The sequence below is a fragment of the Hyperolius riggenbachi genome, chromosome 1 (assembly GCF_040937935.1).
Source record: "Hyperolius riggenbachi isolate aHypRig1 chromosome 1, aHypRig1.pri, whole genome shotgun sequence".
NCBI classification, from domain to species: domain Eukaryota; kingdom Metazoa; phylum Chordata; class Amphibia; order Anura; family Hyperoliidae; genus Hyperolius; species Hyperolius riggenbachi.
In genome coordinates, this window is record NC_090646.1 from 579733204 (window position 1) to 579757661 (window position 24458).

General features: G+C 45.3%; 1 protein-coding gene across 2 annotated transcripts in view; it reads left to right on the forward strand.

The window, feature by feature from the left end:
* Positions 1–18693, forward strand: part of LOC137527564 (occludin-like) — a 70588-nt gene extending 51895 nt beyond the window's left edge. For both annotated transcript variants that reach the window (XM_068248135.1, XM_068248142.1), the window contains exons 6-9: positions 265–471; positions 3973–4144; positions 7131–7172; positions 16231–18693. In XM_068248135.1, coding sequence (XP_068104236.1) covers positions 265–471; positions 3973–4144; positions 7131–7172; positions 16231–16329 — 520 coding nt within the window. In that variant the 3' untranslated portion in view covers positions 16330–18693. The remainder of the gene's footprint in view (positions 1–264; positions 472–3972; positions 4145–7130; positions 7173–16230) is intronic.
* The last annotated feature ends 5765 nt before the right edge of the window (positions 18694–24458 follow it).

A 24458-nucleotide genomic window follows, 5' to 3' on the forward strand; every position in this document is an offset into this window, starting at 1 on the left:
TTGTGCAAGCAGGTTTGAAATGGAAGGTTTTGGCCCTGATCTGATGTGAAATTGTTTAACTTTAACTTTATAAAATGTTTAAAGAAAATGGAAGTTTTTGGGAAGGACTATCTACAAACTGCTCACAGTTGCATGTGATGGCTTTATTGTGGACAATGTGATGACTACTGCAGAGTTTCCATGCTACTGTGATTTACCGTAACTCATAGGACCATGGATAAAATGTAAAACAGGAATAACCAGTCTTTGTTTGTTCTTCACTAGGATGCCAGAGGAAGAGTTTCCAGTGAAAAATGAGTCTGGATTTTCTCCACGTGCCTACAGCAGCAGCTCAGATGCCAGCAAGAAGCCTCCACCTCGCCAGAAGAAGCCAGGAAGAGCCAGAAGGTCTCCCAACGATAACTACGACACAGACTATAACACAGGGGCAGAGTCCGGGGAAGAGCTGGATGATGATGACGACTGGGACAGGTACGATGAATGCAAAAGAATTAAAAACATTGGGCTGCTTCTCGGCCTATCTAGATCCAAGTGTCCCACATAGGGCTGCTACCTAGAATAATTCTCAAGCTATGCTGTGTCTGCATTGGTGGCCTGATGCGGAGAACTGATGTAAAAAAAAAAAAAAAATACTTGAAAATACTTGATATCCCATTAGTCTCCAATTCCTTGTACTTAAATATTTTACCCGTACACTATGCTTTAATTTTTATTTCTGCCCAAGACTGTTCCCTATTATTTATATTTATTATTATTATTATTATTATTCCCTTGTTTTAGTCTATCCTTTTGGCCTGAACCTGCACGCAAATTTTAAACCTTCCATTAGTGAATGCAAAGCACTAATTCTAACCTTTTCACTTATGCCTAAAGTCAAGTCTTAAAACGACTCCAACACTATGTGTGTGGGCAGAGGGGGATTTTTTTACCACAAAGATCACCTTTTAACAAATGACTTCTGGACTGAGAACCTGAGGTGTGAGGCCTATGGAAGGTGCCATATTTATTTAGTTTTAAACAATACCGGTTTCTTGGCAGTCCTGCTGACATATCTGGTCAGTTGGGACTAAATCACACACCTGAAACAAGCAAGCAGCTAATCTTGTCAGATTTGTCAGACCTCTGATTTGCATTCTTGTTCAGTGTCTGTGGCTTCAAGTATTAGCGGCAAAGGATCAGCAGGACAGCCAGGCAATGTGCATTATTTAAAAGAAAATAAACATGTCCGCCTCCATATCCCTCTCACCTCAGGTTCCCTTTAAGAATTCAGATACTTTCACCAGAAGCTGTATGGTGAATGCACTGCCCAGAATCTGCTCTAATTTGGGACATCTGTTCCCCAACCCTGTCCTCAAGGCCCACCATCAGGCCATGTTTTGCAGGAAACCACACACAATCACAGTGGAGGTAATTAGTGTTGCAGCACAGCTGATTACCTCTAATGCTGGGAATACACGGTTCGTTTTTAAGCTGATGGTTCGATAGATCATTTCCGACATGTCCGATCTCCCTTTCGGTTCTTTGGCCGCTCGTGTTCTGATAGAAGTGAATGGAAAAAGATTAAAAAAAAATAAGAATCGAGTGCTGAATCCAGAGGCAAAAAATGAACGAGAGCAGAAACGCACGGCAGAAACGAACCGTGTGTTCCCAGCATAATGATTTCCACAAAACATGCAGTGTTGATGGGCCTTGAGGACAGGGTTGGGGAACACTGTATAAGCCAAATATCCAGTCTGAGTGGATAGTCCTCATCTGCATCTCACTTTGCAGGCTTCTTCCAGCACCCAGGTCCTTCCAGTACATGATCTCTTATGATAACATTAGTTTTGCTAGTAATGCAGACAGACGTTTCAGGAATGTATTTGGAATTCCACAAATCGCTCTTCAGTTCAATATGGATTGTCAGGCTTAGCCTTGGAGGCACTTGTCTCTCTACAGGGGGGTCACAGTTTTCAGTTGTCTTTGCTACAGATTCCAAAATGGCTGTGACCATCAGATTCCACATACTATAGGCCTTATATTTCATTGAGAATACAAAAACATAAATGTTAAAGCTGAGGAAAAATATTTATAAAAAAAAAAAATTGCTCATTTTGAATTTAGAGCCAGAAACCGGTTTCAAAAAAAGTTTGGGACAGTAGCTGGCCACAGAAGCATTACCCCTTTCCCTAGATGTTTAGGAATGAAGTAGACTAGTTGCTGGATTGCGTTCACTTGACTTGGTCCCAGCTGTGACTAGGCTTGAAGAGTGGCTGGATAGTGTACTGGCTAATGGCTCTGCCTCTGACACAGAAGACCACGGTTTGAATTTTCGCTGTTCCTGTTCAGTAACCCAGCAACTATTCAGTGAGGAGACCTTGGGCAAGACTTCCTAACACTGCTTCTGCCTGTAGAGCTTCACCTAGTGGCTGCTGCTCTGGCGCTTTGAGTCCTCCAGGAGAAGAGCGATATAAATGTTGTTTGTCTTGAAGTCGTTTGTTTTTTCTCTGCGTATACCGTATATACTCGCATACAAGCCGAGATTTTGACCCTCCAAAAGTGGGTCAAAAGTTGGGGGGTCAGCTTGTATGCGAGCCATGTGGTTCCCCATATTCCACCACCGCGTCCCCACAACCCCCCCCATCCCCTGCGGCCGCCGCTGCTATTACCGGCGCTGCTTCTTCTATTCCCCTCTCCTGCTCGCTCCATAATTCACAGCAGCGCTCTTCACGGCTGCTGTCTGTGATGAGGCGGAGATTGGGTCCCATAGCAACGGCGATACACCTCGCCGCTACAGGAAGCCGCGCTCTCTGCCTCATCACAGACAGCAGCCGTGAAGAGCGCTGCTGTGAATTATGGAGCGAGCAGGAGAGGGGAATAGAAGAAGCGGCGGGGGGTTCCGATGATGGGCACTATACTAGCTATAATGGGCACTATACTGGGGCACTATACTAGCTATACTGGGCACTATACTGGCTATACTGGGGCACTATACTGGCTATACTGGGGCACTATACTAGCTATACTGGGGCACTATACTAGCTATACTGGGGCACTATACTAGCTATACTGGGCACTATACTAGCTATACTGGGCACTATACTAGCTATACTGGGCACTATACTAGCTATACTGGGGCACTATACTAGCTATACTGGGCACTATACTAGCTATACTGGGCACTATACTAGCTATACTGGGCACTATACTGGCTATACGGGGCACTATACTGGCTATACTGGGGCACTATACTGGCTATACTGGGGCACTATACTAGCTATACTAGGCACTATACTAGCTATACTGGGCACTATACTAGCTATACTGGGCACTATACTAGCTATACTGGGCACTATACTAGCTATACTGGGCACTATACTAGCTATACTGGGCACTATACTAGCTATACTGGGCACTATACTAGCTATACTGGGCACTATACTAGCTATACTGGGGCACTATACTAGCTATACTGGGCACTATACTAGCTATACTGGGCACTATACTAGCTATACTGGGGCACTATACTAGCTATACTGGGGCACTATACTAGCTATACTGGGGCACTATACTAGCTATACTGGGGCACTATACTAGCTATACTGGGGCACTATACTAGCTATACTGGGGCACTATACTAGCGATACTGGGGCACTATACTAGCGATACTGGGGCACTATACTAGCGATACTGGGGCACTATACTAGCGATACTGGGCACTATGCTAGCGATACTGGGCACTATGCTAGCTATACTGGGGCACTACCTACCAATACTGGGCACTATACTAGCTATACTGAGGCACTAACTACCCATACTGGGCACTTTACTAGCTATACTGGGACACACTAGGGTAACAAGGCGGCCAGCATTTCCTACCCCCGGCTTATATGGGGGTCAATCATTTTTTCCAGGGTTTTTTTAGGTAAAAGTGGGGGGTTGGCTTATATGCGAGTATATACGGTAACTGCTCTCTTTTCTCTCGCTGTACAGAGAATATCCTCCCATCACTTCAGACTATCAGAGACAGGACTACAAGAAAGAGTTTGACACTGGCCTGCAGGAATACAAGAAGCTACAAGCTGAACTAGATGAGGTCACTAAATCCCTGGCCACGCTGGATGAAGAACTGGATGCACACCCAGAGGGGAGCCAGGCTTATGCGGTACGGTCTTTAGGAATATGTGTATGAAAATTCTATATTAATACTATAATATTAGGGGGTGGCCTTACATTTTTTTACCTGGTTGATTTTTGCGAGATGCTAATTTTTCAGGAAAACCAGAACTTGTTTTCTCATGTCCATAGACTTCAATGCATTTGTAGAAAATACAGTATATTTCTCAAGTATTCTCATCTGTGTGAAAATGTTTTCTTATGTCCATATGTTTTTCGTCAATATCCTCATCTGTGCAAAGATCTGACATTTTTGCAAATATTATAGCAAGACGAAAATGGCTATATTCGCTCATCACTGTATATCGTAGTTTATTTGCGTGCGTCCAGTATATTATACTGTACAGTGGTTTATGGAGTTTATATTCAGTCCTGCCTTTGTAGAGATAAAGGTCAAGAAGCACAACACTCCTGTGTTTTGCAGACTTCCATATTCACAGGCAATATCCATAAAATATTTTATGAAGAGCTTCTTTATTGAGTAAAGTGCAATTGTAACACAGAATATACAGACCTAAAGTGCAAAATCACCCTAGATACAAAACCTTGCATATAAGCAAACAAAACAAAGTAGTAATATGCACAACCTTGAAATAGTTCCATAAAACAAGCATAAAAAGTACACAAAGTGAGTGTGAATTGTGCATGCCTGCAGTCCCAATCAGTCTTTAGTCCCATCAGCCAGACAGGTAGTGCCAGTAGTCCCAAACCTTCTCAAATTAAGTGGGACATTTTCTGTGCTTAGATTTATTTTTCCAGCTTTAGCATACTATTAGCTGCAGGCTTTCATATATCAAGGCAGGAGAGGAGCTCTACTTTCCAATGATGCATGAGGAGCAGGCTAATGAAAAAAGAAAAAAAAAAAAGATAAGGTTTTTGTCTTCCTATGGGATAAAGCTGGAATACCCAGAGGAATGTGACATCATTGATGTACAAGCTCCATGGAGCGATACACCTGAAGTAATATGAACAGAATTTATCCCTTAAAGGGAAGGTTCAGGGAAACCTGTAAAAAAATAAAAATCCCTATCCACTTACCTGGGGCTTCCTCCAGCCCGTGGCAGGCAGGAGGTGCCCTCGCCGCCACTCCAGAGGCTTCCGGTCGTCTTCGGTGGCCGACCCGACCTGGCCAGGCCGGCTGCCAGATCGGGCTCTTCTGCGCTCCAAGGACGGGCTCTTCTGCGTCCCACGCGGGCGCGCTGACGTCATCGGACGTCCTCCGGGCTGTAATGCGCATGCGCAGAACTACTGCGCCTGCGCAGTACAGCCCGGAGGACGTCCGATGACGTCAGCGCGCCCGCGTGGGACGCAGAAGAGCCCGTCCTTGGAGCGCAGAAGAGCCCGACCTGGCAGCCGGCCTGGCCGGGTCCGCCACCGAAGACGACCGGAAGCCTCTGGAGCGGCGGCGAGGGCACCTCCTGCCTGCCACGGGCTGGAGGAAGCCCCAGGTAAGTGGATAGGGATTTTTATTTTTTTACAGGTTTCCCTGAACCTTCCCTTTTAAGAGTTGTAATAAAATGTCTTTAAAGCAGAACTCTAGCAATCTAAATAACTGTGTACTTTCTAGGTCGTTGGTTGTCTGTCCACCTTCATCACCTACATTTTCCCCTGTCCCCGCCTCCCAGTCTTTCTCTCCTTTACATGGAACCTGATGGGAGAGGTATATGGAGGCTGCTATATTTCCTTGAAAACATTACCAGTTGCCTGGCTATACTGCTGATTCTCTGCCTTTAACCAGCTGAGCGGTCTGGACGAGCTCAGCTCGTCCAACACCGCCAGCGGCTGCCGCTCAGGCCCTGCTGGGCCGATTTTAACGAAATAAAAAGCAGCACACGCAGCCGGCACTTTGCCAGCCGCGTGTGCTGCCTGATCGCCGCCGCTCTGCGGCGATTCGCCGCGAGCAGCGGCGAAAGAGGGCCCCCCTAGCCGCCTGAGCCCAGCGTAGCCGGAACAAAAAGTTCCGGCCAGCGCTAAGGGCTGGATCGGAGGCGGCTGACGTCGATGACGTCACTCCGCTCGTCGCTATGGCGACGATATAAGCAAAACAAGGAAGGCCGCTCATTGCGGCCTTCCTTGTTTATTCTGGGCGCCCTCCGGAGCGCCCTCTAGTGGGCTTTCATGCAGCCAACTTTCAGTTGGCTGCATGAAATAGTTTTTTTTTTATTTAAAAAAAACCCTCCCGCAGCCACCCTGGCGATTTAATCAGAACGCCAGGGTGGTTAATACTTTTAACCATGGACCCTGAACAAGCATACAGATCAGATGTTTCTGACAAAAATCTGACTAGATTAGCTGCTTGTTTCAGGTGTGTGGTGCAGATACAACTGCAGCCAAAGATTAGCATAGATAGCCAGGCAAATGGTATTGTTTAAAAGGAAATAAATATGGCAGCTTCCATATACCTCTCGATTCAGCTCCCTTTAATTTAATATATATAACCTAAAACATTATTGGGAAAATAATTAATATGGGGGAAATTTCCATAGTTTCAAGAAATTAAGAATATATAATGTCTCAAAGCCATGTTTGAGATTTTAGTGCTATTTAAAATTCTGATTGTCTGAAGTGATTGGATTTTTCCAGAGCCTATTATTAAAAGTACGCTTACTTGCAATAATGACGTTAGTATACTTGTTGCTCACCCAAAACTTGAATAGCTTTTGCGTGTACAACAAAAAGAGAAAATCCCTGTTGGTCACAAATGTTGGTAATTGCCAATGCTTATTGTACCCCTATATGACCTGGGATGGATTCCCACAGTGATCACTTTTATCGGGCTGTTTGTCCAGCGCAAGTGACACAATAGGATTTCCAAATATTAGGTCATAGTTCAGTCAGGAGAAAAACATGGAATAATATACAGTACATAGATATATCAGGAGTGTTAACCATATTTTGTTGTTGGTCTTTTATTTATTTTTTTCATGTTAGTTTAAACACCTGCTTATAGATGCCTTTTCAATCTTATATTACAGGCTGCCGCTGATGAATACAATCATCTTAAGGATATCAAATCGGTAAGCATATTTTGTTTTGCTTAATGAAATCCTTCAATGAAATCTAATATTTTCCGTGTGTGTTGGTTTGGCCTTAGTAAGTTTTTAAACTTGCTACAGGGTATAAGTTGGAAAATAGGAAGACGTGTGTATAAGTTGACCTGAGAAACCTAAAAAGTATAGCCATGTCTCTCAACAAATAAAACACTGAGCATTTCTTTTGAACTGTGTGGTTAATGGTACTCTTGCCTTGCATCACTGGGTTTAAACTGGGCTAGGACACTACTTGCATGGAGTTTGTTTGACCCCTCCATGCTTACGTGGTTTTACTCTGCTTCCCTCCTACATACATAACTTGTTAAAGAAAACCTGTAACGAAAAAAACTCCCCTTGGGGGTACTCGCCTTGGGTGGGGGAAGCCTCCGGATCCTATTGAGGCTTCCCCCGTCCTCCTCAGTCCCATGGCGGCGGCGATAAAGCTCCCCGACCAGCAGGGATGTAAATATTTGCCTTCCTGGCTCCAGCGCATGCGCAGTGTCGGCTCTCCGCTCGGAGATAGGCGGAAATAGCCGATTGCTGCAGGCGCAGTAGTGCGGCCCCGACAGAGATCGGCTATTTTCGTCTATCTCTGTGCGGAGAGCCGCATCAGCGCCCCCGCTGGAGCCAGGAAAGGTAAATAAATCGGCGCTTGTCAGCCTTGTCCAGGGAGGATTCCGGGACACTTCGGGGTAGACAGCGCTGGACTACCTGCAGCTACAGGGGAGGTGGAAGCCTCATTGGGACCCTGAGGCTTCCCCCTCCCGAGGTGAGTACCCCCCAGGGGAACTTTTTTTTTTTTTGTGTTACAGGTTCTCTTTAAGTGCCCCCTTTCCCAAACTTGATCTTAGACCATAATGAGTATTTGATTATGGTAGGGGTATGTTGAGCCTCTCTGAGGGACAGTTAGTGATATAGAAAGCTGTGCTGTCCAACCCTGTCCTCAGAGCCCACCAACAGTGCATGTGTTGTAGGAAACCACAAGTATTCACATATGAGTTTATTGGTGCCTCAGCAGTGCTGATTATCTACCTCTGTGGATTTCCACAAAGCATGCACTGCTGGTGGCACTTGAGGACAGGGTTGGGGAACACTGCTCTAAAGCACCTGAGAATGAGTCAGTGTTGTATACTGTAAATACAAAATACCTCACCTCACTTACCATCTGGCTCTTCTATCTGCATCTATTTACGTGGGTGCTGATGGGAGCTGGATACAGATGGAAGGAAAGACCGTTTGGGGAGATGGAGGGCAGTCCATGTGATGGGTAACTATAACTCATTCTAATGGGGGTCCCTATAATCCCCTCCACAGGGAGGCAGGATTCACACATAGAAGAGGAAGGTAAAGGAAAAGGTATATAAAGGCAAAGGAAGGCACTTAGGGGATGCACGCCCTGGCGCCCACTGCCACAACCCTGCACCCAGCACTGCGTATGTAAAATGTATGGGCACTTGCTATGCCTGCAACTGAATACCACGTTGCTTGTAATGCTTATGCACCAGCTCTTTATCTGAAGAAATAAAAGCTTTATAGTGCCAGACCTTTCTCTTCTATGGATTGTGTTTGCATTATTGATGTTGGTGTAAAGCACCTAGAGCTGGCCTGGGTTTAGCACTGCATCACCTGTGCCTGTTATCACAGACTTCATCACAGGGACCCATCCACCGTGAGCCTGCTGGTCTTTCTGCTGGGAGGCAGGATTAGGGTATTTAAGTTCTATATTGAACCAAGAAGATGGGGTGTCCTGAGTACTGTTTTTAACGTTTGGGTGATTGAAATTTCATATAAAACGCACTACATTTCCAGGGTTTATGGTAATTGTAGCAAGACTGAAACTTCTCCAAAATTAAAGCACTCTAAGGAACCTTGTTATATGGATGTACCGTAAGCCTTATAATAGTTATTCCTTAGTAATAAAGCATAGTATATTGGATTGCATTCAGACTATCCCCCAGTAACCAGTCTGACAATACAAGTTGGTCTGCAGTGAGGCCGTTTGCTTGGCCTTGCCATGGTTCCTTAGTGCTGCTCTTGTTCTTGGAATATTTCCATGCACCGTATGGTCAGAGGCTTCCACACCTTACTGTACCAATTGTTTCCAGCTAACAAAACATTCTGTAGTCAATCCAGACCTACCGTAACAGAAATGTTCACAGAAATGTTGTTGCAGCACATGAGCTGGGTGTAATGTGGCCTTATGTGACTGTCTTCACTGCTTTCTCCACCCACTCCCTGCCCCAGTGACACTAAGGACATGAATGCACCTGTGAGGTTATGTAATTTGAACAAATGGTTTTACATTGAGAGCAAGTGAGCGGCAATGATAAAATCCTGATTATATACCGTACAGGAGATGGTACCATCATTTTATGTGGCTTTGTAAAAAGTACAGTATAGACAATGGTGTGTACCTAAATGCATACAGTACATAGATCATGTATGGTACGATAAGAACATCTACAAGACACGTACAAAACTGCTCAAAATGTAAGGAACCTTTATTTATTTTTAAATCTGAGTATGAAATCGGTCAATTTAAACTTTAGGGGTATTGATCTGGTCCGTCAAGTTGCAGATGGTTTCTAGTCCGTTTCAACTGCTTTTTTTTTAATGAAATCAAGAGGAGTAACAATAAGAGGACTACAAAAAACCGTGATGGTTTAACAGACCTTTTTTTTTTTTTTTTTTTTCCCTCCATCTTTTCTGGCATTTTTTACTAGTTTTGCATTTAGCTATAATAATATTCAAACATTTGTATAGCGCTTTTCTCCTGTCGGACTCAAAACGCTAAAGAGCTGCAGCCACAAGGGCGCACTCCAGAGGCCACCTGCAGTGTTGGAGTCTAAGGACTCCTTACTAAATGGGTAAAAACAAAAGTATACCTCAGCGCAAACTGCAATGGACTCTGCTGGGTACTAAGACTCAAGCGTGTGTGAAGGTTGGTGACAGTTTCCAATGGGGGAAATGCTCACAAGACGTATCTGGCTAGCAGGCAGACATGTAAAAGTTGAATTGATACAGTACCTGCTCCCGGCGTATCAAACAGCACTGCCGCGTATACTAACAAGCAAACCCCTTTGTGCTTCAGGTAATCCCGACATCCGGAGCGAGCAACGCTCAGCTCACACGGAGTTGCAGCCTCAGCGTCGCACTCACGTCAGGTGACCAAGGACTTCCTGACGGTGCTTCCTATTGCGTTCCACAGATGGTCGTTGCTCTCCTTCCCATCAGTTGAAGTGTCAGCCTTACTTCCTGTCAGGGAGAGAGCGACACACAATAGTGTACACTTTGGATAAAGGAAACCCACGCCAGGGAGAGCCACTTACTGGAAAAATTCTTGGTTTATTGCACATCAAAAATGTAGCCTCACATCCTGACTCGAGTTTTGGCCATTTGCCTTCGTCAGGAGGCGGGGCTACCAACATCTTGCCAGACTATATACATAAAACTCTGCCTCTCTCCAATAGCTAACCCCTACTACACGCAGGGGATCCAAAACGGCAAATTTTTTTTAAAAAACAATGCTTATAAGAACAGTAGATTCCCTCATGTGCTCCGCACCCAGGCTGAATTAAAGTGGACAGAGCTACAGGAATTTGTCTATATAAAATTATAAATTAAAACAGTTAGGGATTATTCCCACAATTATAAAAATATATGTATAAAAATGCATATGGTTATTCATCTCTAATGAAGCAGTTCAAGTCTATATTAGCATTCAGACCTTTTGGGGCCAGGGTTTGTAGCTGGAATATCCACAGAGTCTCCAGCTGTGAAAGTGTCTTAATTACATCACCGCCCCTCCAATGTGGTTTTATGGTATCAATTCCATAACATTTTATGCCCATTGGATCACAGTTGTGAGTTTTCAGGAAATGTTCAGGTACACTATGTGATTTCTTCTCAGGATGTGTAATGTTATAAATATGCTCCGAGCACCTCTTTTTAACACGTCTCCCAGTCCTACCCACGTACTGTAAACCACAGGGGCATTCCAATACATAAATAACATTAATTGTGTTGCAAGTTATAAACTGATTTATTTTGAAACTAGCTCCAGTAGCAGAGGAAACAAAAGTAGTTACCTTTTTTCCCCCAAATTCACAGATCCTACAGACCTTAGGTTTCCTGCAAGGGAAGAATCCTTTTAAAGTTGGGAACATTGGGGGTCTGGTTTCCCTAATGCAGTTTCTCACCAACTTGTTCCCTAAATTATTTGGCCTCCTGTAAACTATTTGTGGTTTTTCTGGAAGTACCATCCCAATAACCGGATCCTCTTTTAGGACACTCCAATTTTCTGTGAGCACCCGTTTGAATTTCTTGTGATCCCGGGAGTATGTGGTGACAAACGTGAAGTCCATTTTCTCTGGTTGACAATCGCTATTCCGTGCTTTTTTTCACCAATCGTGCTTCTTTCCCTTCCTTCAACTTCCTGCTGTCTTTCTTCATGTATATGGATGGCATTGTATCCCTTTTCTATGAAACGTGTCTGCAGTACCTCAGACTGTTCCCAATAGTCGGAGTCCTTGGTGCAATTCCTTCGAATTCTGCAAAATTGTCCCCTGGGTACATTCTGCAGCCAGGGAGCATGATGGCAACTGGATGATTCAATATAGGAGTTCCTATCACTGTCTTTGAAAAACATTTTGTTTTCAATTGTTCATCCTCAATAAAGATGTTTAAGTCCAGAAAATTCACCTCTTTTTGACTATGTTCCACTGTGAATTGTAGATTCCACTCATTATTGTTTATATATGTGATGAAGGATAATAACGAGGACTCGTCCCCCTTCCAAATAAATAAGCAGTCATCAATAAAACGTCTCCATAGGACTAAAGGTCCGTCACTGTAAGGAGTTAAAAAGAGTTCTTCCCATGCTGCCATATAGAGGTTGGCCACACTCGGAGCATGCTTTGCCCCCATGGCCACACCCCTTTTTTGGGAATAGAATTTCCCCTCAAACCAAAAGTAGTTGGAGGCCGAGGAGAATTGGAACAGTTTGCATATGAAGTCAACCTGACTATCAATCAGATGGTTTTTATTATGTAGTGTAGAGTGAATCACTTCAGCTGCTTTCTCTATAGGTATGCATGTATAGAGAGATTTCACATCGGCTGTACATAGAAAATATTTATCCCAATCATGTTCACTCCCATTGAAGGATTGTAAAATTAGCAGTACATCCAAAGTATCCTTCAAATAGGACCCAGTTTGTCATACCATTGGTTGTAAAAAAAACTCTATGTATTCCCCCACCCGGTAGCCCACTGAATGGATGCCAGAAACAATAGGTCTCCCAGGTGGGGACACAGGGTCCTTGTGGACCTTGGGCAGTACATAAAGAACAGGTATCCTCGGATGTTTGATATTGAGGTAATCAAACTCCTGCTGTCCTAACACCCCCAACTCTAGGCCCTGTTTTAATAACAACTCTAGTTTTCTTTGAAAGCTCAATGTGGGGTCATGTTTAAACAGGGAATAGGTTTCTACATCATTCAACTGTTTATGGATTTCTTTCAAATAAAACTCAGTGTCCCACACAACCAGGCCACCCCCTTTGTCTGCCTGTTTCAGGGTCCATAGATTGTTTTTCCATGGTTTTCACGGTTTTATGTTCCTCAATACTGAAGTTAGACCTGGAAGGGTGAATGAACTGTCTTTAGATCTTGTAATTTATCACACATCGATTTCTTAAAAACTTCTATGAACTTGTTATTATTTAAATGGGGATTGAACACTGACTTTTTTTAGGCCAGTGTGTGTAAACGGATCCTTAGGGTCATTGTTGTTCCTCACAGGGGCCATATTCTGTATAAAATTCTTTTTGATGTTAATCTTCCTCACCTATAGAGAAAGCAGCTGAAGTGATTCACTCTACACTACATAATAAAAACCATCTGATGATAGTCAGGTTGACTTCATATGCAAACTGTTCCAATTCTCCTCGGCCTCCAACTACTTTTGGTTTGAGGGGAAATTCTATTCCCAAAAAAGGGGTGTGGCCATGGGGGCAAAGCATGCTCCGAGTGTGGCCAACCTCTATATGGCAGCATGGGAAGAACTCTTTTTAACTCCTTACAGTGACGGACCTTTAGTCCTATGGAGACGTTTTATTGATGACTGCTTATTTATTTGGAAGGGGGACGAGTCCTCGTTATTATCCTTCATCACATATATAAACAATAATGAGTGGAATCTACAATTCACAGTGGAACATAGTCAAAAAGAGGTGAATTTTCTGGACTTAAACATCTTTATTGAGGATGAACAATTGAAAACAAAATGTTTTTCAAAGACAGTGATAGGAACTCCTATATTGAATCATCCAGTTGCCATCATGCTCCCTGGCTGCAGAATGTACCCAGGGGACAATTTTGCAGAATTCGAAGGAATTGCACCAAGGACTCCGACTATTGGGAACAGTCTGAGGTACTGCAGACACGTTTCATAGAAAAGGGATACAATGCCATCCATATACATGAAGAAAGACAGCAGGAAGTTGAAGGAAGGGAAAGAAGCACGATTGGTGAAAAAAAGCACGGAATAGCGATTGTCAACCAGAGAAAATGGACTTCACGTTTGTCACCACATACTCCCGGGATCACAAGAAATTCAAACGGGTGCTCACAGAAAATTGGAGTGTCCTAAAAGAGGATCCGGTTATTGGGATGGTACTTCCAGAAAAACCACAAATAGTTTACAGGAGGCCAAATAATTTAGGGAACAAGTTGGTGAGAAACTGCATTAGGGAAACCAGACCCCCAATGTTCCCAACTTTAAAAGGATTCTTCCCTTGCAGGAAACCTAAGGTCTGTAGGATCTGTGAATTTGGGGGAAAAAAGGTAACTACTTTTGTTTCTTCTGCTACTGGAGCTAGTTTCAAAATAAATCAGTTTATAACTTGCAACACAATTAATGTTATTTATGTATTGGAAAGCCCCTGTGGGTTACAGTACGTGGGTAGGACTGGGAGACGTGTTAAAAAGAGGTGCTCGGAGCATATTTATAACATTACACATCCTGAGAAGAAATCACATAGTGTACCTGAACATTTCCTAAAAACTCACAACTGTGATCCAAGGGGCATAAAATGTTATGGAATTGATACCATAAAACCACATTGGAGGGGCGGTGATGTAATTAAGACACTTTCACAGCTGGAGACTCTGTGGATATTCCAGCTACAAACCCTGGCCCCAAAAGGTCTGAATGCTAATATAGACTTGAACTGCTTCATTAGAGATGAATAACCATATGCATTTTTATACATATATTTTTAGAATTGTGGGGATAATCCCTAACTGTTTTAATTTATAATTTTATATAGACAAATTCCTGTAGCTCTGTCCACTTTAATGCAGCCTGGGTGCGGAGCACATGAGGGAATCTACTGTTCTTATAAGCATTGTTTTTTAAAAAAAATTTGCCGTTTTGGATCCCCTGCGTGTAGTAGGGGTTAGCTATTGGAGAGAGGCAGAGTTTTATGTATATAGTCTGGCAAGATGTTGGTAGCCCCGCCTCCTGACGAAGGCAAATGGCCAAAACTCGAGTCGGGATGTGAGGCTACATTTTTGATGTGCAATAAACCAATAATTTTTCCAGTAAGTGGCTCCCCCTGGCGTGGGTTTCCTTTATCCACAGTGTACACTATTGTGTGTCGCTCTCTCCCTGACAGGAAGTAAGGCTGACACTTCAACTGATGGGAAGGAGAGCAACGACCATCTGTGGAACGCAATAGGAAGCACCGTCAGGAAGTCCTTGGTCACCTGACGTGAGTGCGACGCTGAGGCTGCAACTCCGTGTGAGCTGAGCGTTGCTCGCTCCGGATGTCGGGATTACCTGAAGCACAAAGGGGTTTGCTTGTTAGTATACGCGGCAGTGCTGTTTGATACGCCGGGAGCAGGTACTGTATCAATTCAACTTTTACATGTCTGCCTGCTAGCCAGATACGTCTTGTGAGCATTTCCCCCATTGGAAACTGTCACCAACCTTCACACACGCTTGAGTATTAGGGCTGGTTCAGACGGACGTCTGCGTAGCGTCGCGTCTGGGGGCGTTGCGGCAGCTGCGCGGTCAGGCTTTCAGTAGCCTTCGGTCGCGTTCTGATGCGGTCGCGTTTTTTTTCCCCCTAGGGGAACATTTAGCCGTCGCGGTTGGCCGCTCCCTGGAAGCTGCATGTTGCTTCCAGGGGTAGCCCGAACGCTCGCGAAAATCGGGACCCGAACGCCGCGTTCGGGTAAAAGCGTGCAAAAGCTCGGTGTAAACGCTCCCATTCACTTGAATGGGAGCGTTTACCGCGACGTTCCGAACGCTTGCGGTAAACGCTCCGCAAGCGTCCGTCTGAACCAGCCCTTAGTACCCAGCAGAGTCCATTGCAGTTTGCGCTGAGGTATACTTTTGTTTACTTCTTACAATCTGGGGCTTGGGACCAGCCTCCACAGCGGCAGCTTACACATCATAGCGCTTTTTTCCAAATATTTATACTTACTAAATGGGTACTGACCCTAGTCAGGATTCGAACCCTGGTCTCCCGTGTCCCTTGATCAGTACACTAGCCACTATGTTCAGTGTCCCTACTAGGTAGCATGAGGTGTTCCCTAAAGCACACATCCACAGTTAGGACTTTTTTTCAACTAAACTTAGGACTCCTTTTAAACACGTCTTGCTGTAGGCAGCTAGTTAACTTATGGTACATTCCCACTTCCAATCGGGTTTGGCTACTTTTACCACTTTCATGTAGTATAGGGTCCAACATTTTTTTGAATACTTTGGACAGATTGTGTAGGTTAGCTCTCCTACTACATGGAAGTGGTAAAATTGGCTAATTGTTTGACAATCCTCAAGGTCTGATATGACTTTGGTGACACCAGACAACTTATAAAATATCCAGGCCAGATGTGCTGAATTGTTTATACTCTGTTGCCTAGTCCTGGCAAACCATGATGAATTCTCAATCTTACACCTTCCTTTTATAATGTTACTGTTAGTAGTTGTATTTTTATGTTGCTTGTCTGTATTTAATACACCTGTGCTTTTGCAGTCTACAGATTACAAGAATAAAAGAAAATACTGCAAACAACTCAAGGGCAAGCTGAATCACATCAAAAGGATGGTCAACAACTATGACAACAGCAAGTAAACCCGCTGGAACTCATGGTGAACGTACAAGTGTTTGATGGACTGGAACATTGAGAAACATTTGAGAAGCATTCTCTGGTCACCACTGTCTTACCGTGGTCCATTCATGTACAGAATTCAAGCATGCCATATACATACAATGTCTCTTGTATCTAAAATGAGCCTTAGATTTACATTGCTCTCTTTAGTCATTAATTACTTTTATATCAGATTTTAAACATGTATCTAAGTTTGTAGTAAAAAGATGTGAAGATATCTGAGCTTCTATCCTTTTCTGGGTGCAGAAAATGTACAACCGAACTTGTATTTTAACTGCTAAATGACACATGACGTCACTGCAGATATTTTTGTACAGCTGTCCGATCAAAGCCATGCACTCCAGTTGGTAAACTGATTTTCCAGTTATATTTTAAACAATGCATATTTTTTTTTTGTACAGAGAACCTTTGTTTAGAACCAGGATGCCTTTTTTTAAGTCTGAATCTTTGAGATTTCGATTGCAGTGCTGTGTGGTAAACCATGACTAGATGATCCACCCAATTTGACATTTCAGTTATCAGAGACATATGGTGCACTGAGTCACTTAGTGGTTTTGTACAGGTATATCTTTTGTGAATTTAAAGTTTTTGACTGGTTTCATCTACCCATTACACTTTCAGCAAAAGGGAGGAAGACGTCCATATGGCTGGGGAAATAAAGATCACAGAAACCTTTACTAAGCAGCCAGTGACTGACCTTTTTGAAAATGTAACTTTTGCTGTTGTCTACATGAGTTGTATACAAGTTGGGTAGTGTCACCTGAACCAGACTGGATGCATGAGTTGTGTATAAGCTGGGTAGTGTCACCTGAACCAGACTGGATGCATGAGTTGTGTGTAAGTTGGGTAGTATCACCTGAACCAGACGGTAATAATTCAAATAGAACTCATAAAGCCCGTTTCTGAGGAGTTATAAATATTCAGTTGTTGGAAGAGAAGAGCATATTCACTTCCCCAGGGAGGCATCTGATTTGTTCCCAATCCTGTTATTCCCTTCAGCTCTCTGGTAGGGTATTTTATCATAAGTCATCTAAGGGCTGGCTGTCCCACCCCTTTATGGTAACTTGCAGTATGTGGTTAGAAGACCTGTCATTCAAAGCTGCCCCTTTACTTTGGGGTGGAATACTCAAATGTTAGAGGTGGTCATCTTGGAACTGTTTCTCCATGTCACATGGAAAGCGTGAAAAAGAGCCAGGACCAGCTGGAGTGCTTTTAGGAAAGTCAGAGAAGTGATTTGCTCCTACAGATGAATTGTTATAGTCGTCGTCATGGTGTAATGTAGATTTTAAGGACTGTGCTCAATGTGCAATATTTCATAAAAGACCAATCTCATTTTGTTCAGTCGGAGCAAGGGAAGATTCACTATGCTTCTGCTTTCTGCTTGGTTACCTTGTTTTTGTGGAATAAATCTTAGTAGGAAATCCTAGTTAGATATCCCCCACTGAGGGAGTGAATTGTTCATTTCTTGCCACACTGTGTTAGGGATATCTTTGTTATTCCAGAGAATAAGAACTAACCAGCAGCTAGTGGTTTGGCTATAGTGGTGCTTTTGTGTATAGTTAGAATAATGTCGTCATGATGATCAGTCAGATATGTTTGAACCAAACTCAAAACAAACTGAAAGGAAGTGGCCAAAGTGTCAATCCCAATAGTGTTCTGCAAACTGATGAAACCATTACCATGAATATTCTGATTGACCATTATTCAACACCCAGCATTGCAAACCTCTCACAAGTCACCTGAAATCTTGCCCTTCTGGTTCTCCTTGAACGTCTTTTTACTTATAAACTCAGTGGGCGGAGCACAAACATCTGTAGAACGATTGGTGGTTTTGTGTGGGTGTGGCATTCCACTGTCCCATTCCTACATCACCAATGCAATGTCTTACATGAGTATTCACTTTTTTTATACACACAAAAAGGGCTGAAGTACTTGTAGTCTTCCTACCCATGTTCTGAATGGTTAAAAAGCTAGAGCTGCACTTCCCAGGCAGCCTAATAAATGTATTATTTTTTTTTTCTTTTGTACTTTTAAGTGTAAGTGAAAATTGGTGTATTTGAACGATGAATGTATAAACAAATATGCCTTAGATTTTGTATGCACGGTATTGTAGACCTTCACTGAATATCTGTGTAAATATATTTTTCTATGCTTTGTATTTTATTTGTAGTGATTCCAAATCACAGTAGATGTTTATAAAGTAAGATGAATGTACATTACTACTTTACCATATGGGTCTTTGGTAGGCCAGCATGAATGGCTGGTGCTACACAAAGGCTGCAGATGTGTATTTTACAGAGATAATAAATCTTTTATGACATCCTGTATCTCTTGTGTAGGTCTCTTATTTTTTAATGCCCCATATTAAATACAAATCCTATATTATAAGAGTCATTTGACACACAAGGCCAATAGTTTCTGTGGTTTTTTTTTTTTTTTTTTGCTCCTTATTTTGTGGTTAGAACAAAGGCTGGACTCAGTGGTCAGTTGCATAACGCAAATGACCTGCAATGGAGACTAAGCATAGAGTATAATACAAGGCCTGCGTGCAGCCAGTTAGAATAACACAATCAATTACAACACAGTACTGTGAACAAGCCCATAGAATTGTAAGGGGCAGTGAGTTGGCATGCAGAATTAGTCTGAAACGCAGCTGAGCACTGTGAACTAACCTTAAAAAAAATTATACTATATTCCCTACACACATTTGGCGGCCATGTGTTTACAATTATGCACCACCCTTAACCACTTGAGGACCCACCCTTTACCCCCCCCTTAAGGACCAGCGCTGGTTTGATTGATCTGTGCTGGGTGGGCTCTGCAGCCCCCAGCACAGATCAGGGTGCAGGCAGGGAGATCAGATTGCCCCCCTTTTTTCCCCCCTATGGGGATGATGTGCTGGGGGGGTCTGATCTCTCCTGCCTGCTGTGGGTGGCGGGGGGGGGGCACCTAAAAGCCCCCCTCCGCGGCGAAATTCCCCCCTCCCTCTCCTACCTGCTCCCCCCCCCCTGAGATCCGGGCTGCACAGGACGCTATCCGTCCTGTGCAGCCAGTGACAGGATGTGGTCTGTCACATGGCGGCGATCCCCGGCCGCTGATTGGCCGGGGATCGCCGATCTGCCTTACGGCGCTGCTGCGCAGCAGCGCCGTACAAATGTAAACAAAGCGGATTATTTCCGCTTGTGTTTACATCTAGCCTGCGAGCCGCCATCGGCGGCCCGCAGGCTATTCACGGAGCCCCCCGCCGTGATTTGACAGGAAGCAGCCGCTCGTACGAGCGGCTGCTTCCTGATTAATTAGGCTGCAGCTGGCGACGCAGTACTGCGTCGCTGGTCCTGCAGCTGCCACTTTGCCGACGCACGTTATGAGTGTGCGGTCGGCAAGTGGTTAATGGGGAGACGCACTCAGGTACCCAGAACAATATTCAACCTAGATACAATAAACCAGAGCGTCTGCTTGTGCCTATATATTCTTTAGTCTGCAAAATTAGTCATACGAAACATGGTTCACACTACATTTAAAATCCTAAAACCAAACTGGACCATTTGAGCTTGCATAATTTTCACCCACTGTCCCCATGATGGTATATTACCGAATTGATCACCCAGCCACAGCCTATGCGAATCAATCGGTTACCCGATCATATTTGGACAATTGTGGGCCTTCCACCCGGCGCACACCATGAGGCCTCCTCACTCACACACTGCCCGACAGTGCACTGTCACTAACGAGCTTATTGTTGAGATCACTAAACCAGTTCATTTCTTCCCATTAGTATCCGCTAAACTGTGCTGTTCTCTAGCAATGGGGGTATAGCCACCGATGGTGCTTCCAATTTCACATTTACTTAATTCCACTTAATTACACTGGCCAATAAAGATCACAGTTCAAAAATAGCTCTAATCCCTCAGACTTCCGTCCATCTCAAAGTTTTCAGTGCTGTGTGAACCGTGTGCGACTGCAAGTGCTGATATTACACACGACCTTGCTGCCATCTGCTCATTCCTTCAGAGGGAGCTATGCTCGGGGCTCACGCAAGTCCATCGGCCCAACGCTGTATACGCATCACCTCACTTGCGCTAGCTCAGCTGGCTGTTTCGGTCTCTCATTCAGCATTACTTGCGGAGGTACATGATGTGGCCCAGCGTCCCCGCCTACGGGGCTTTCTCAAAGTGCGTGGGGTTGGCATTTTGAGAAAGGCCCTGTGGGCGAGGCGAAACGCATCAGTGGGCGGGTGAAGGCGTACCATGTGAGCGCTCATCATCCCAGGACGCCGGGCCACATCATGTACCTCCGCAAGTAATGCTGAATGAGAGACCGGAGCAGCCAGCTGAGCTAGCGCAAGTGAGGTGATGCGTATACAGCGTTGGGCCGATGGACTTGCGTGAGCCCCGAGCATAGCTCCCTCTGAAGGACTGAGCAGATGGCAGCAAGGTTGTGAGTAATATCAGCACTTGCAGTCGCACACTGTTTACACAGCGCTGAAAACTTTGAGATGGACGGAAGTCTGAAGGATTAGAGCTATTGTTGAACTGTGATCTTTACTGGCCAGTGTAATTAAGTGGAATTAAGGAAATGTGAAATTGGAAGCACCATCGGTGGCTATACCCCCATTGCTAGAGAACAGCACAGGGATTTCCTGATCGCCTCCGGCGATAGGCGATCAGGAAATCCCGTTCAAAGAACGGGATTTCCTGGAGGGCTTCCCCCGTCGCCATGGCGACGGGACGGGATGACGTCACCGACGTCGGGACGTCATTGGGAGACCCGATCCACCCCTTGGCGCTGCCTGGCACTGATTGGCCAGGCAGCGCAGGGGTCTGGGGGGGGGGGGCGCGCCACACCGGATATCGGCGATCGGGGTGCTGGCGCAGCTAGCAAAGTGCTAGCTGCGTCCAGCAAAAAAAAAAAATTATGTAAATCGGCCCAGCAGGGCCTGAGCGGCACCCTCCGGCGGCTTACCCCGTGTCACACACGGGGTTACCGCTAAGGAGGTTAACAATGATGTTGTTCACAAGTTCCTGACTTGTGAACGCCTGTCAATATGAACCTCCAACTCGCCACAATGTTGGACTCCCTGTACTGTGCCCATGCAGAGGAGGACACGGGCATAGAGGAGGACACAAGGGGGACAGAGAATGACATGGAGACACTAGAGGTCAGGGTCGGACTGGGCCACAGTAGTACAGTTTTTTTTTTTTTTTTTTCCCCCTCGGTGGGCCCCCCCCTCAGGTCTCTGGTGGTCCCCCCTCCTTGTCTGACAAGAGCTCCAATTGCTGCCTGCAGCACAAAAATTCTCTTCGCAGTACTGTAATCACTTATGATGAGAGCAGTGGCGTAGCTAAGGAGCTGTGGGCCCCGATGCAAGTTTTACATTGGGGCCTCCCAAGCACTCTATACATAACAATTGATACGACGCACCAATACATGCCAATGGCAACTACAGTGTCAGAGGTGCAAGGAGGGGATGGGAAACAGTTTAATGATTACCACTGTTCAAAGTATCTATATAAGTGATTATTATGAGCAAAGGACCAATAGAGAGGTAATACTGTAGTTGAGGGAGGGCCCTTCAGGGCCCCTTTGGCCCAAGGGCACCGATGCGGTCGCAACCTCTGCAAAGTAGGACATTGCATAGAGTCCCCTCCTTCAATATAAAGTAAAGTTTTGCTGGGCAGCAGTGTCTCTGAATTACTGCTAAGATCATGTACATTTGGCCCTGTCCATAATACATCATGACCACGCCCACCTTCCAGTGCATGGCCACGCCCTTTTTTCACCACAATCATGGGATGTGTGGGCCCTAGGTTGAAATTTCTTTGGTGGGCCCCCAGTGTCCCAGTCCGACCCTGCTAGAGGTACAAGGGAGCATGAGGTACAAAGGGGGCATAGTCCACAAGATGCCCCTTCACCATGGATGCACTAGGTTTAGTATATATATTTTTTTTGCACTGGTTTTTAAGTGCGTCTTATGGTCAAGAGCATCTTATAGTCTGAAAAATACGGGTAAGTCCAAAGTGGTAGATTTTCCTTGCTTGCGAGCCAGATGGGAAATCTCTGCCTATTTAGACAATGGCTTGACGTCAAACGCATGCTGGTGTGATTCTGGTTGGCATGCAGCAGTTTTCTGTAGCAAGCATCCGAAAACCTATAACCTTGCATGGCCCGAGTGTAGTGATTCAGCTGCGGCTTTGCAGGCTTAGCAGCACTGGTGCCGAATCGGAAAGGGATGTATGTTTTGGGCCCGCAATCGACAAAAAAAAATGCACACAGGAGTGCATTGTAAAAAAGCACCAGAGGAAACGTGACCCTGCAGCCGCTGAGTTGGACCCTCTTTAAGTTTGTGGCCTCACTCCTGAGGCTTTCCACCTACTAGATAAGTTAAGTAAGATTTTTCCCCTGCCGCATAGGGTTTACTTTAAAGGGAACCTAAACTGGGAAGGATATGGGTTTTTCCTTTTAAAATAATACCAGTTGCCTGACTCTCCTGCTGATCCTGTGTCTCTAATACTTTCAGCCAAAAACCGGCAGTACGCTTCTCGCATTGCCCTCTGGGAAATTGGGAGGAGCGTTATTACAGTGCTGTGGTTTCCCATCAGGTCCTCCTGACTTGATAAGTGCTGATTGGCCATTAGGGGTATGACACTTTTTTTTAAAGGGATACTGTAGGGGGTCAGGGGAAAATGAGCTGAACTTACCCGGGGCTTCTAATGGTCCCCCGCAGACATCCTGTGCCCGTGCAGCCGCTCACCGATGCTCCGGCCCCGCCTCCGGTTCACTTCTGGAATTTCTGACTTTAAAGTCAGAAAACCACTGCGCCTGCGTTGCCGTGTCCTCGATCCCGCTGATGTCATCAAGAGCGCACAGCGCAGGCCCAGTATGGTCTGTGTCTGCGCAGTACACTCCTGGTGACATCAGCGGTAGCGAGGACACGGCAACGCAGGCGCAGTGGTTTTCTGACTTTAAAGTCAGAAATTCCAGAAGTGAACTGGAGGCGGGGCTGGAGCCTTGGGGAGTGGCTGCGCCAACACAGGATGTCTGCGGGGGACCATTAGAAGCCCCGGGTAAGTTCAGCTCATTTTCCCCCGACCCCCTACAGTATCCCTTTAAATCATGCTGTGGTAACGGCTGTTGATTTACAGATCTGTTCCCCATCAGGTCCTCTCATTATGCATTGGACATTCATGCTGTTTTGTATTGTGATGTTATTTGATTGGTCCATGTGACCTTATTGGAACTGTATATAAATGCCATTGTGGTTATCTCTTTTGAGTGAGCCTATACAGCTTAAGGAAGGAGTTTACCTCCGAAACAGCATCTGTCCCTGGGCTTTATCTTTAACCACTTGAGGACCCACCCTTTACCCCCCCTTAAGGACCAGCGCTGTTTGTTTGGATCTGTGCTGGGTGGGCTCTGCAGCCCCCAGCACAGATCCGCGGCCACACAGAGCGATCAGATCGCCCCCCTTTTTTCCCCACTAGGGGGATGATGTGCAGGGGGGGTCTGATCGCTCCTCCTGTCTGGCATGTTGCGGGGGGGGGCACCTCAAAGCCCCCCCCGCGGCGACATTCTCCCCCCTCCCTCTCCTACCTGCTCCCCCCGGAGATCTGGGCTGCACAGGACGCTATCCGTCCTGTGCAGCCAGTGACAGGCTGTCTTCTGTCACATGGCGGCGATCCCCGGCCGCTGATTGGCCGGGGATCGCCGATCTGCCTTACGGCGCTGCTGCGCAGCAGCGCCGTACAAATGTAAACAAAGCGGATTATTTCCGCTTGTGTTTACATCTAGCCTGCGAGCCGCCATCGGCGGCCCGCAGGCTATTCACGGAGCCCCCCGCCGTGATTTGACAAGAAGCAGCCGCTCGCGCGAGCGGCTGCTTCTTGATTAATTAAGCTGCAGCTGGCGACGCAGTACTGCGTCGCTGGTCCTGCAGCTGCCACTTTGCCGACGCACGGTATAAGCGTGCGGTCGGCAAGTGGTTAAGCAATAAAGAGCTTAAATACATCTTCCTGGTGCTGCTGATCTCTACTTCTCACACAATACCTGGTGGAGGTGGTGAAACTGACTGGGCTTTAGGAGTCTAGTTATAATT